Source organism: Chinchilla lanigera, unplaced genomic scaffold (assembly GCF_000276665.1).
Source record: "Chinchilla lanigera isolate Chin_1 unplaced genomic scaffold, ChiLan1.0 scaffold00049, whole genome shotgun sequence".
In the NCBI taxonomy this organism is placed as follows: Eukaryota; Metazoa; Chordata; class Mammalia; order Rodentia; family Chinchillidae; genus Chinchilla; species Chinchilla lanigera.
The window spans coordinates 1,341,590-1,354,165 of NW_004955450.1; the positions used below are offsets into that span (position 1 = coordinate 1,341,590).

Here is a 12,576-nt window from a genome sequence, read left to right on the forward strand (position 1 = left end):
GGGTTCCCTGCAGGCTGTAGCCACCTGTTCCCCCAGGTTAGGAAGCCAGGCTCCCACAGCACAGCACAAAGCAGATGCCCTGGCTGTGGCCGGTTCCCAGAGTGGACAGACTCAGGACAGGGGTCTCTGGAGCGCTTGGTCAGCAGCTCCCACCTGCTGCCCTAAGTCAAGCTTGAGCCACTTGCCAGGCACATGGAGGCCACTGCCTGACCACGTCGTGTTTCTAAGCCCTTTAGCAGTGTGTGGAGGGCGCCCTCGGTTCCCCGTAAGGACAGCCAGGCCACGGTGTGTGCTGGCCGTCGTCTCCCCGTGAGGCTCAGTTGTTTGCCAGGCAGAGTGGCAGCTCCTGCAGCGCGCGGGCCCCCACGCCCCACTGTTGCTCCCAGAGTTGACGTTTCCAAGGATGCAAGGAACTTGGAGTTGTAGGGTGAGCAGATGTCAGGCTGGGGGGACATTTACCTCCAACACAACTGAAACTGCCCACCTGGGGTCCAGGTTTATTTGTTTCCCTGGGTGGCAGGGGGGTCGCCTTTCCTCTCATGAAGCGTGCCTGCTTGTCTTGGGGTCTGCGTGCAGTGCCGCAGCTCACCTTTTGCACCTGGGGAGCGGCGAAGGAGACGCTGTTCTGGTTCTCCCCAGCGGGGTCGAGAAAGGCGTCTACCGGCCACAGACATTCACAGAGGTCTCACAGGCTGGATCGTGCAGCTCGCTGGAGAGGCCACACTTGTGAGCTTGTTCTCCCTCCTCCGCCACCCACCCCGTCTGTCCCACTTTTCAAGTGGTGCCAGACCTGGAGCTCCTTGCTCAGGGAGCTGCAGGCTCCTCAGGGACAAGGCCCTCTCCACCCCATGGGCACAGTGCTTGGCATTAGGGGGCCACACCGACTGGGTATAGAGTGGGAGGAATGTGAGGCCTCCCAGAGTTGGACCTTTAATCCCCTTTCTAACATTTGTGTATTGGAATCATCGCTGCCATAGATGCCCTGTGGTAAGCAGTGTGCCATGCTCTCCATGTGCAGTTTTCATTTCAGTTAAACCCTTCCCAATATCCCGTGGAGGCTGGGATCCCCGTTTTGGTGATTAGGAAACTAAGGCTCAGAGCGGGCTCTCAGCATCCAGTCACTGTGGGGCTGTTGTTTGGAGACACTCGTTTGCCACCAGAGCCCAACAGGAGGGAAAGTCTGCCTTTCTATATCTGGTCACAGAGGAAAAAGCAGAAGAATTTGCCTGTTTTGTTTTTTTTTTTTTCTTTTTTGGTTTTGTTTTGTGGCACTAGGGGTATTGAATCCAGGGCCTTTGCACTCAGCAATATCCCCAGCCCTTTTTTATTTATTTTAAGACAGTCTCATTAAGTTACTAAATTGCCAAAGCTGGGCACAAACTTGTATCCCTCCTGCCTCAGCTTCCAGAGTTCTATGATTACAAGCACATGCCACCACATCCAGCTAGGACATTTCAGTAACTACTGAGTTAAAATTAATATTTTTAAGTGCACAGAACAGCTCCTGGTACCTAATATGTGTCATGTAAACATCTGTTAAATCAGTAAAACTGAAGCCCAAGCTGGGTATAGTAGCTCATGCCTGTACTCCCAGCTGCTTAGTAGGCTGAGGCAGGAGAATTGCAAGTTCAAGGGCAGCCTGGGCTGCTTAGGGAGACTGGTTACAAAATAAAAGTTTAAAAGGACTGAGGCTGTAGCTCAGTGGTAGAACATTTACCTTGAATGCATAACATTCTGGGTTCAAGCCCCAGTACTACAAAAAATAAAAGAATAAAGTCCAAGCCTTTGAGAGAAGCTAAATTTGAGTCAGCTGCATGAATTTCTCTGACAATACTTTGAATCATGCAGGATAAATACAATGAAGAGAAGTAAAGTGGGCCTGGCCTGTGCTGCTGCTCATTAAGACAGCCAGGACCCCTGGAATAGAGAATTCAGCATTGTAAAATTGGAGTATCTGAGCAAGAGGGGCCTCAGCCCACCCAATCCTAGGGCTTTAACCTGGAATCCAGGTCTCCTCAGATGATCCACCTGGGCTGGGTGAGGTGGTGCCCACCTGTGATCCCAGCCTTCTAGGGAGGCTGAGGCAGGAGGGTCAAAAGTTCAGACTCAGCCTTGGCATCTCAGTGATTTAGTGAGATCCTGTCTCAAAATTTAAAAAAAAAAAAATAGGTAGAAAGGAGTGAGGCTGTAGCCCAGTGGGAAGACCTTGGTGTTTAATCCTTATTACTGCAAAAAGGAAAAAAGTGATGATGTCTGTGAGATTCAGGGAGCCTGGGCACCCCATGTGATCTTCTGCATTTTGAGATAGAGGCCACTGTTTTAAGAAGTGTCATGGAGCTCTGCCCCTGGAAGCTGCTGATCCTCACCAGGTCACAGTCACGGGCAGACCGGAGCTCGACTTCGTCCCAGCTGTGGCTGCCACACAGCTCCCAGGTTCCTTGCACTTCCCTGTGCACCTTTCTTTGGGCATCTGAGGGCCTGAGGGTCACAATCCCAGTTCAGGGCACAGGGTCTCCCGGCTTTCTTTGCTCTGTGCCTCCTCTGGGGACACCATGACTTCCCACGGCCTATAGGCTCCTTGGAGGATACTGAGAGGGTCCCCACCGTCCCCAAGGGCCCAGGTCAGTGCGGCCACCCCTGGCCCCAGCATGGCTGGCTCTTCCATCGTGGCTGGATGCTTAGGAGGGACAGGCCAGGCGCAGGACTATTTCCATATTCCAGAATGCACTCTCCTAAATTTTCACTCGCACACCTGCCAGTAGACAGCAGGAGCAGCAAAGGTGCCCAGTCTCCCTTCCGCCTGGATGTCCCTGAGGTCTCAGGACTGCCTGGCAAAACCACTTGCCCATCTGCCGTGCGGCACCATCTGGCCGCTGGTATGTGTGGACCTTGACGACCCCGGCAGCCCCAGAGCGGGCCCCTCGTAGGTAGAAATACGGAGACGCCTGCCCTCTGGTGGCCACCATAGCACAGCACCACTCGAGCCAGCCAGGCCGGTGCGGTCGCACTGAGGAGAAAGCAGCGTCTCCAAAGAAACAGGCCATGAATTGTTAGTTAACCAGGCAAGGATTTTTGGAAACTGGACACATTCTATTTTGTTGCTAAGATGCCACCTCCCAAGGATACCTGAGCCACTTGAATTTTAGAGGGAATCTTATTAGCAGCTTGGGATTTCCAAACACTGGGTCGGCCAGAAAACCAGCAGCCTCGGTGCCACCGCGCATGTCCCCACCCTCCCTCTAGGCCACCATCCTGGGGCCCTGGGTCTGTGTCCCTCAGCAGTAGAGCAGCCCTGCCTTGTTTCTGCAGATCCAGGAGAAGCTGAGAGCCCTGGGCCTTCTGGGTCCCCTCCCAGCCCACTGCAGGCACGCGTGGATACACACAGCCCTGCACTGCCCTGGGCTGGCAAGGGCCCTGGGGCCCCACATCTCTTCTCTCCTGCTTCCAGTCCCCTTTCCTGCTGCTCACCTGCTGAGCTAACTGTCGGTCTCCTGTGCCACCTGAAGCTCTAGTTCTTCCCTATTACCTCGGGTTTTAGGGAAGGGCAGCCTCTCATGCCGGGGGCGGGAGGGGTGAGCTTCAGCAGTTCCCACAGCCCTAGGTGAGGCCTTTGCCCCTGGTCCTTGGGGCTCTCTGGCCTCCAAGGCTGGGGACAGTGGCTCTGCATCCCAACCGCACACGGGAATCACCTCAGGGGGGTTTGGAGCACAAGCCTTGGTCCTGCCCCAAGCAGTGGTTTAGGGGTCTGACGTGCAGCCTGGGTTTTGGGATTTTTAAGCCTGTCTTGATGGCTCTAGCCACAGCCTCAGCTGAGACTGCCAACATGGGTGCTGATCCTGCCCCTACCCAAGGCGGCCAGTCCCGCAGCTGTGGATCCCTGACATCCTCAGCTCCTGGCGTGATGTCTCTCTCCCTCAGTGTCTCCTCTGTGTGCGTGGGCTCCAGAGCTGTGCATGTTGCCCCGGGGTCCCTGGGAGAAGGAGTATACCAAGAGTGTGATGCAAGGAGCACCCCTTAAAGTTGTGCCACTGAGGCTTTGTGAGCTCACTTCTGGCTGGCACAGCTAGAGGCTGGTAGCCAGAAGCCAGGCGGGTGCAGCAGGGCACACCCGAGCTGGTACAGGTACGAACTAACAGGACCAGAGACACAAGGCCTAGTATTGCAGCTGCCTTGGGGATCTCTGAGTGCTACATCAGTTCCACCAAGGACAGTGGCAGAATCCACAGCTCCTGCCCTGGTGGGAGCGGTTGATTGTTGCACCCACCCAGAGTGGTTCTTGTTGCCCCACCCCACAGGGTACAGTAAAACTTCACAGTAGAATTTCTTGCTTGGTTCAGCCCTGCCTGGATTGTCTACCCCCAGATTCCCACACCCCTCACCACCATCCACTTTCTCAAAGGTCACTTTCTTAGCAAGGCCAACCCTTACTGTCTTACTTAAAATGTCAACTCCCACTTTACATCCTGACCCCTCTACCTCCTCTGGTTTGTCCCTGTCGGCTATTCGCAGTGTGAGTGTCGCCCCCATGAAATGTGAACTTCCCAAAACGCTCTGATGGCTGCCTCTTCTTGTTGCTTCTTAACCACTGTGCCTACTACCATGGTGGTCTTCCGGCATTCATGTGACTTCTAGACCTGTCTCTGACTTGTTTCTAAAACCTGACACCTGCCTGGTCCTCCCCCTGGCTTGGGTATCAGGGTGTGGCCTCCCAGTGGCTGACTCCAAATCACAGGTGACTCCCCACACCTGCCTGTGTCTTTTCAAAAGAAAAGGAAAAGCTGGACATAGACGTACCACACCAGTAGACCTAGCGACTTGGGAGGCTGAGGCAGGAGGATCACTTAAGCGCAGGAGCCCAAGACAGGCCTGGACAACATAATGAGAACTTGTCACAAAAAATAGGTGATTGATTGATTGACAATTCTGTCAAAAGAAAAGGAAAGTCAACATGCTAACATTGAAGTAGCAGTGCAAACTAAACTTTCCGTCTCATGGCAGGAGGCCAAAGCTTGAGTGTCCTGCCTGTTGGAACAGGTAGAAATAGGGCTACCTAATGAAATGCTCTGTGCACTTCCCTTCCCCCTCGGGGTCTGCTCGTGTGGGAGAATGAGCAGTGTCTTGGGGGCAGAAGTTTGATTGCCAGCTGGCTCTGTGGGCCTTGGGTGAGGCCTTCTGCTGTCCACTCCAGACAGGACCCTATCTGGGCAGACAACCCTCACGGTGAGGCTGAGCCTCTCTGCTCAGAGCTACCGGAAGGTGCTTGGCTCCAACTTTAAATGACAGCAAAATGACACCATCGTAGGGGCTACACACACTGCAGGGGTATTCTGGGAGGATGTGGGACTGGAGCTGGGTGGCTGAGAGTCCTGGAGAGACAGTGCACTTGGCCATAGGAGGAAGTCACCAAACTTCCAGAAGCCTGAGGCCACTGGGGCAGGGTCTCAGGTGTGAAAGATGAAACTGAGGGGAGTGGAGGCCCAAGGGTCGGGGGAGTAGGTGAGACAAGAAGATGGATCAGGAGGGAGAGGGGGCCAAGGGGCTCTAATCACAGAGATCTTAACGTTCAAATGTCTCTGGTGCACACACAGGAGCTCTCTGTAGTGTTTGCCCAGTGGGCAGCAGCCTCAGGCCTCTGGGCCATGAGCAGGTGGGCACAGGCCCTGCCCCCAAGTGGGTGGCAAGGCCTCTTCCATCCCATCCTGCCCACCGCCCACTGCTATAGGTGGTCTCTCATGGACTTTCCTTCGCTCACCTTGGCTCCTCGAGCAGGTCCCTTGGTTCTCCATCCTTCTGACTAAATTCATCATCTTCACATGGCTTCTCTGAGACCCTCAGCTCAGAGGTTAGGGCCCCAGATTTAGCAAATAAGAGAACAGGATGCCAGGTTAAACCAGAATTCCAGATATACAATAGATTACATTTTAGCTTTAAGTGTATCCTGTGCATTGTTTGGGACACAGTTATACTGATTTATCTGGAACTTGAAGTTAATTGGACGTCCAGTATTTATATGGTGAATCAGCTCCTATGGTGGCAGCTTGGGGTTAACCTGGTGGCCTCTTGCTCATGGGTCAGCCCATGGGAGCCTAGAGGGAAGTAGGAAGAAATGGTTCCTCGTGTTCTTTGGAAGCCAACTGCCAACAGCAAGGAAGATGGCCTTCTCCCTGATGTCCATGGGTCCCTTCATGAGATGCCTTCTCTTCTGACCTGGCCAGGGTCCTCAGCCCTCAGCCCTCACTCTCAGGCCATGTTGCGGCTCCTGTCAACTGTCCCCACCCAAAGCTACCTCTTCTTCCTCCGTTACCTATCGAAATCCTCCTGCCTCTCTTTCTGGGACCAGCTTCCCGAGTCTGGGGGCTGAGCACCAGTCTTTATGTTCCCACAGAGCCGAGGACAGGGCCTGCCATTCCTGTGAGTATTAGAGGGAATCCCAAAAGACCTGAGCAAGCCCAGTTTTCTGCCAGGTTCTTGATGAACTGTGAGCTCCGTCCTACGCCTTCCCCCAGGATGGACTGCCAGGAAGAAACCTCGGCCTGGACTATTCACACCCTTCTTTGGGGAGAAAGGAGCTGCCCTCCCAGCCCAGTGATACCCTCAGGCACTGCAGGAGGTGGTGGGCGCTGGCCCCCCTGGCAGCAGGCTGCCACAGACGAGCTCCCTCTGCTGGCCAATGATGGCCACGTGTGGGGGTCCTAAGACACTCTGTCGCCATCTTCATCACCGCCATCTTTATCACCGCCATCTTCATCATCGTTATCATCACTGTCATCAAGCCATTTCAGCCACACTGCTCAACAGGTCAGATGTGTTCTCTCATTCAGCTCTTATTAACCCTGTGAGTTAGGAGCACCAGCCCTGCTTTAGGACGGAGAGGCAGCATCCTAGACTGGTGGAGGCCTTTACACATGGCCCCAGGGTGCTGAAGGCCCAGCCAGAAAGATGGACTTCCTGGCTGGCCCTGTCTTGGCCTCTCCAGGATGCCCATCCTTCCCCATACAGGGAAGCAAGCAGTCCAGCTCATATCTGAACGACCTTGTCAGCAAGGTGACCTCAACATGGCCACCCCTCCTCCCTGTATTCTCAAAGATGCCCCTTGTGTCCCTGAGAGAGAGAGGACCAAATGCCCAAGAGACCCGCCCGGCCCTAAGCTTCTGTCCCCACTTTGAACACTGCTCAGGAGATGGTCTGTCTCCAGGACCTACCTTATCTCTGTTTGTGAGTGTGCAAGGTCACCAAGTTCAGGGTCTCCCCTGAATTCAGAACACAAGTCCCCTTCCCAAGATACATTTGATTCTACCCCATTGGTCTCCTAAATACAATAGTGGCTCATCATGAAGCCAAGAGCCCTATGAAGTCGGGAGGAGGGAGACCAGCAGGCTTAAGGCAGGGCTGCATGGGATCTGCCTCATTGCCCACCACCCTCAGCCCTCCTCTCCTGCTTTTGTCCCTGCAGGTCTAACTGGCTGAAGCCATGCTGTGGGAAGAGAGCAGCCGTGTGGCAGGTATTTTTGCTCAGTGCGAGCCTCAACAGTTTCCTGGTAGCCTGTGTAATATTGGTGGTGATTCTCCTGACTCTGGAACTTCTAATAGATATAAAGCTTCTCCAGTGTGAGTAGCAAGAGAGATACCTATGCAAATACATATGATGTCAATATTCACTGTGCATCTATCCGCAACCATCAGGGGTCCCCAACAGGCAGGCTGCGAGGCCCCACCTGATCCTGCTGCCAAGCCACTGGCCCCCTGGTTCACAGGGATGGCCACTGGGGAGGGACACATCTGGCAGCTGCTCTGTTACCCAGAATCAGTGTGCCCTCTCTGCCCAATGTGGACTCTTCAGTTCCCTCCCCTTGCATCCCATGAGCAGAAACTGGTGAGATGAAAAAAAAAAAAAAAGGTTGGGGACTGCTGTGTGCAATTTTTTATTGTTCCTACTTGGAATTTTCCAGATTGAAATTTTTTGTAGCTTAAAGAGAGTTCCCATGTGTGGAGCACATGACCCTGTCATAACGAATAATGACAGCAACCACAATGACACTAAGAGCCCTTGTATTTTTCCCCACCTGTAAGTTGGTGTTATTTACGTACATTGTGATAGTTTTGCTTTTTGACACATTTGGCCCACCAGCTGCCCTGCATGATGGGCAAGACTGTACAGTCCCATTTTACAGATAGAGCAAGTTGAGGTTAGAGCTAGAGACATGCCCTAGGTCGCAGGTATTGGAGGGAAGCATCCAGCCACCAGGCCATGTATCCGCTTGGCCAGTTCTTACCACACCGACGTGGGTGAGATCCTCTTGGGGTTCATCCCAGCTCCACATTTATGGTAACCAGATGCGTGTGGCAGCAGGAACCTTATCGACTGCCTCTTCTGCCCCAGTTGTCCCATGGAAGCATGGCTATGAGAGGGGAAGGCCATCCTTTCACCTCCCTTGCAGACCTGTTTGGTGCCCCAGGGGCTGGGGGCCAAGGGTCTTTGGAGGAGTGAATGGTTCTGCTCCCCCAGCTCCCTGATTAGAAGCTAGAGCTTTCAGGTGCAGATTTTTACAAAGGTGGTGTGGTTGGCTCTGGAGAGATTTCCTTTCCTGCCATTGTCAAAATCCAGGACTATAGATCCTGCCACCCCCAAGCCCTTGTGGTCACCATGGGCTCATTCTCTAGCAACACCCCAATTTCTCTACTGGGTGCCCCATACTCAGGGCCTGTCAGGGATCCCCCCAAGTCACATCACCTCCTGGTTCTCCAGGAGAGGGTGACAGCAAGCACAGAATTGCTTTTGTCTGATAAGCCTAGTTGGGTTTTATGCAGCTGGGGCCCCTTGGTTCCAATTAAAATATCTTCTAGCATAAAGTGACCGGTACTGGTTTTATACTCAACCTGTCTTCAATTAAACCGTGTTGTAGACTTTCCCTCCCACTCGTCCTTACTGTCTCCTTTTTATGAGGTCTGGCCATAACGGGGCCTTTCTTCCCCTGCGGTGGATTGCCGTCGGGGCCCTCGGCCGCTCAGGTTGTGACAGGCATTGAGGAGAACTGAGAACCCAGCCGACGCTGGAATTTTGCTTAAAATTAAGTATCCAGGAGATTGATTTTGGTGGGAGATCCAATAGCAGCTCATAAAAGGCATCTTAAATTCCATAAAACACACAATCAGAGATTTATTGCTCTTCTAAAGCAAACCGTAAAAAAAGGCACAGGAATTCATTTGAGAAATAATGGGGAGAGATTTTATGTTTTCAGAATCATCCGGAGGTCTTTGCAGAGTCACCCAGGCCTCCGCCCCTTGGTTCCCTCTAGTATTCATGGAGTTCTGGGCGGGAAGGATCCGTAGCATCTCCAGGGCCCCTCTTCCGAGGGTCAGCGTGGCCCAAAGCTAGGGGGCCTCAGTGTCCCCCAGCTTCCCCCACCTGGATGCTGATACTGCAGCTTCTTCCCCTCGAATTTGCTTGAAGGCCTGGGTTTTCACCCAGCCCCAGGACTGCATGTCCCGGAATGCGGGGAAGGGGTGCTGGTTCTTGTGGATGGCCCTGGGCATTTGGAGGAGCAACCCCAGCAAGCTCGCTAGGGAGGTGGCTGAAGCCATTTTGGAGCAGCACCCCGGTCCAGGGCCCAGCATGCCCCAGGGTCTCTGTGCTCTGGGGAGCATCCTTCCTGGAACACCCCTCGAAGCTCACCAGCCCTCACCATGGCCTCATCGTCCCATTTCGTCCTCCCTTGCTGGGAAACTCTGTTGCCCTAGGGTTCTTGTACTTAGGCCTTGCAGAGACGGTGCCCACGTTCCAGCACAGCTGGCACTAGGTGAGATGGGCACCATCAGAGGCCAACAGCCCCCCTACTCCTGCTGGAGACCTAGAAGGGAGCAGCACCCCGGGCAGCCTGCCTCAGGCCTTGCCATGGTCACCCCATGTCCTGCTCCCCATCCCAGGCCTCCTCCAGCCACCTCCAAAACACCCACAGATACTGCTGTCTCAGCCGCTCAGTTCTCAGGACGAGACGTTGGAGCGAGCTGGCCCGGAGCCCGCTGGTCACATGCAGCACTTGGGGGGACTGAGCTGCGGGGCCAGAGCCCCTCAGGCCTCACCAACACTGCTTGGCATGAGTTCCTCCTTGGCCTGCCACGCCTGGGGCTGGAGGGATGAACGGCACCGCTGGCCACAAGCCTGTCACCACCTCCCTCATAGACACAGTTAGGGCTGCCCTTGTGCAACGTGTCACCCAAGCTAACTGCTCCCACAGCTGGGGTGACCCCAGAGGTCTTCAGGGCAGTGCCCACACGTCCAGTTCCACCCCGCTAAAGCTGGTCCTTGCTGTTCTTTGCAGTTTCCAGTGCGTTGCAGTTTGCCAGCATCATTCACTGGGTCAGCCTGGTCATCCTCTCAGTGTTCTTCTCCGAGGTAGGTGAAGACTCAGGCTGTGAGCCCCACTGGGAAGCCAAGTTTTGCTTCCTTATGTATTTCCTGGTGGCCAGGCCCCTGCTGGTCCTTGCGCTGCAGGCAGCGCCGCCGTGGGAGGTGCTGGGGGAGGAGCTGGGCCTTCCCAGCTGTGAGATTGAGTCCAAGCAGGCGACCCTGAGAGGTGGCCCAGAGGATGAGCAGGTGGTGTCGGGGTGAGGGGTGGCCATGGCTCTGTGAGGAGAGACTGACGGTGACACTGAAGAGCAGGGGTGGTTGGTGGCCAGCAAGGAGCAGACAGAGGTGAGGCAGAAGCCCAGGGAGCCGGAGGAGAGGAGCAGTGAAGGCTCAGTGGCCTGACCCTCAGGGCCAAGAAGGCAGAGGGCAGAGGGTGTGCTCTTGGGGCTAGGCAGAGGGGACAGGCGGATCTGCAGATATGCCCTGGGGTGGGGTAGGAAAGGAGTGTGTTTCCCAAGTGGTGCCTGGGGACACGATGCCCCGGGTCTTGCTGGGGTCAGTGAGTAAAGACCACACCACAGAAGCTAGCTAGAGGCTCCCAGGCCTTCTGTGGACCAGCTCTGGCTGATCTGTAGCTCTGTTGTCCCTCCCACTACAGAGGGGAAGGCTGGGCCTGGGGCCTGCAGCTCAGAATCCTGGATGTGGGGTGTGCAGACTGCACAGCAGGCATTCTAGAACATTCCCTTTCTGGGCCCTGCTTCCTGAAGTTGGCTAGCCTGGGCCTGGGGTCCAGACTGTAGCAGCATCTCTCATGCTGTCCTCCAGGAAGCTCCCTGACCAGGTTGCTGTCCCTGAAGCAATGTGCCTGCTCCTGGCCGCATGCCCCCAAGGGGTCCTGCTTTCCCCCACCCGTCTCTGCGCCCTGGGATCCCGTTCCACAGACTCAGGGGCTAGGCCAGATGGCTCCAGCACGCAAACCTTGGAAAATGCCCAGTGCGTCTGTGGCTGCCAACAAAAATGTTTAATCAGTTGCTGCAGCTCTTCCCCTCCATCCCTCTGCTTTGGTTTTATTGGCTTTGGCAGAATTTATTACCCAGCGTTAATTTGGCATCCCCTTCCTGTCACTGCCGGAGACAAACCACCTGAAACAGACGAGGCCCTGTCCTCAGGAATCGCAGACCGAGCCCTTCACACATCCCCCAAAGTGGGGAAGGGGCTGGAGCTCCCCGCAGGCTCGGCAGGAGAGCTGGGTGTAGGATCTGGGGAGAAGGGCTGAACCTCACCCTGGGCCTTGTCGAGATGGCAAAGGTAGGCTGGAGCCTGGCACGGAGAAGCTGGGGTCCCTTCCTCCCCCAGCGCCCAGGCCACTGAGAACAAGGAATGCAGTAAGCTCGGGTCCAGGCAGCGTCACCAGCGCCGGGAGGACCAAGCCCCAGAGTCCCCACCCCTGGTGTTTGGAAATGTGTGAGGTGTTTGTGCTCACAGTGATGGGGACATGGCCGGCAGGAAGTGCAGGGGGCCAGCACCCCTTGGCAGGCATCACGCCACTGGGGGCCTTGTAGACCCACCCCACGGAGGGGCGCAGCCTGGGTTGCACAGCCAGTTATAGCCACTGCTTGACCCAGCTCTGCCTCCTGACCTGGTCTCGCCCCTGCTCTCCTGCTGTGGGCCTGAGGCCAGCAGCTCAGGAAAGGAGAAAATCTGGGGAAGACCGAGGCCAGAACCAGGAATGGAGAAAGCAAAAGTTTAACCACAGCCCCAGGACAACCAGACTCCCTCCTCGTCTGGGGAAGCGGAGGTCGCCATTCTGATCCAGGCCCTTCTCTCTCTGGCGCCTGCTCCACTATGTGACTGAGAGCCAGGTGCAGCCTGTCCCTTCCCAGGCCTGGTGAGCAGCTGCGTTTTGGCATCATCCCGGAAATCAGTCCCCGGGGCCCCTGCTGCCCTGGAGCCCTGGCCCTGGCCCTGAGCAATATTCTACCCTTTATCTCAGTGGAACCTTGGGACAGCCTCGGGTACAGCACAGGTTAGGAAACGGAGGCACCGAGCATGTAGAAAGCCCCCAAGGCCTGTGGGAACCTCAGAGGGAGCTGGATGTGGCCCTCATTCATCCCAGAGCTCTGCAGGCAGTTGGGGAAGAGGGCTGCTGTCTGCCCAGCCCCAGAGCACAGTGCTGGGTCCACAGGCAGGGAGAGACTGGCCACCAGCCACCATGGTGGACACCGGTG

At 55.4% G+C, this 12,576-nt stretch overlaps 1 protein-coding gene across 2 annotated transcripts in view; it reads left to right on the forward strand.

The window, feature by feature from the left end:
* The window catches only part of LOC102016005 (chromosome unknown open reading frame, human C15orf27), a 101,554-nt gene that overhangs the window by 59,055 nt on the left and 29,923 nt on the right, over window positions 1-12,576 (forward strand). Inside the window, exons 2-4 of one of the 2 annotated variants that reach the window (XM_013518946.1) lie at window positions 6,386-6,798; window positions 7,454-7,608; window positions 10,320-10,393. In XM_013518946.1, the coding sequence (XP_013374400.1) occupies window positions 6,671-6,798; window positions 7,454-7,608; window positions 10,320-10,393 (357 nt within the window). In that variant the 5' untranslated portion in view covers window positions 6,386-6,670. The remainder of the gene's footprint in view (window positions 1-6,385; window positions 6,799-7,453; window positions 7,609-10,319; window positions 10,394-12,576) is intronic. The other variant, XM_005393470.2, reaches the window with a different exon arrangement.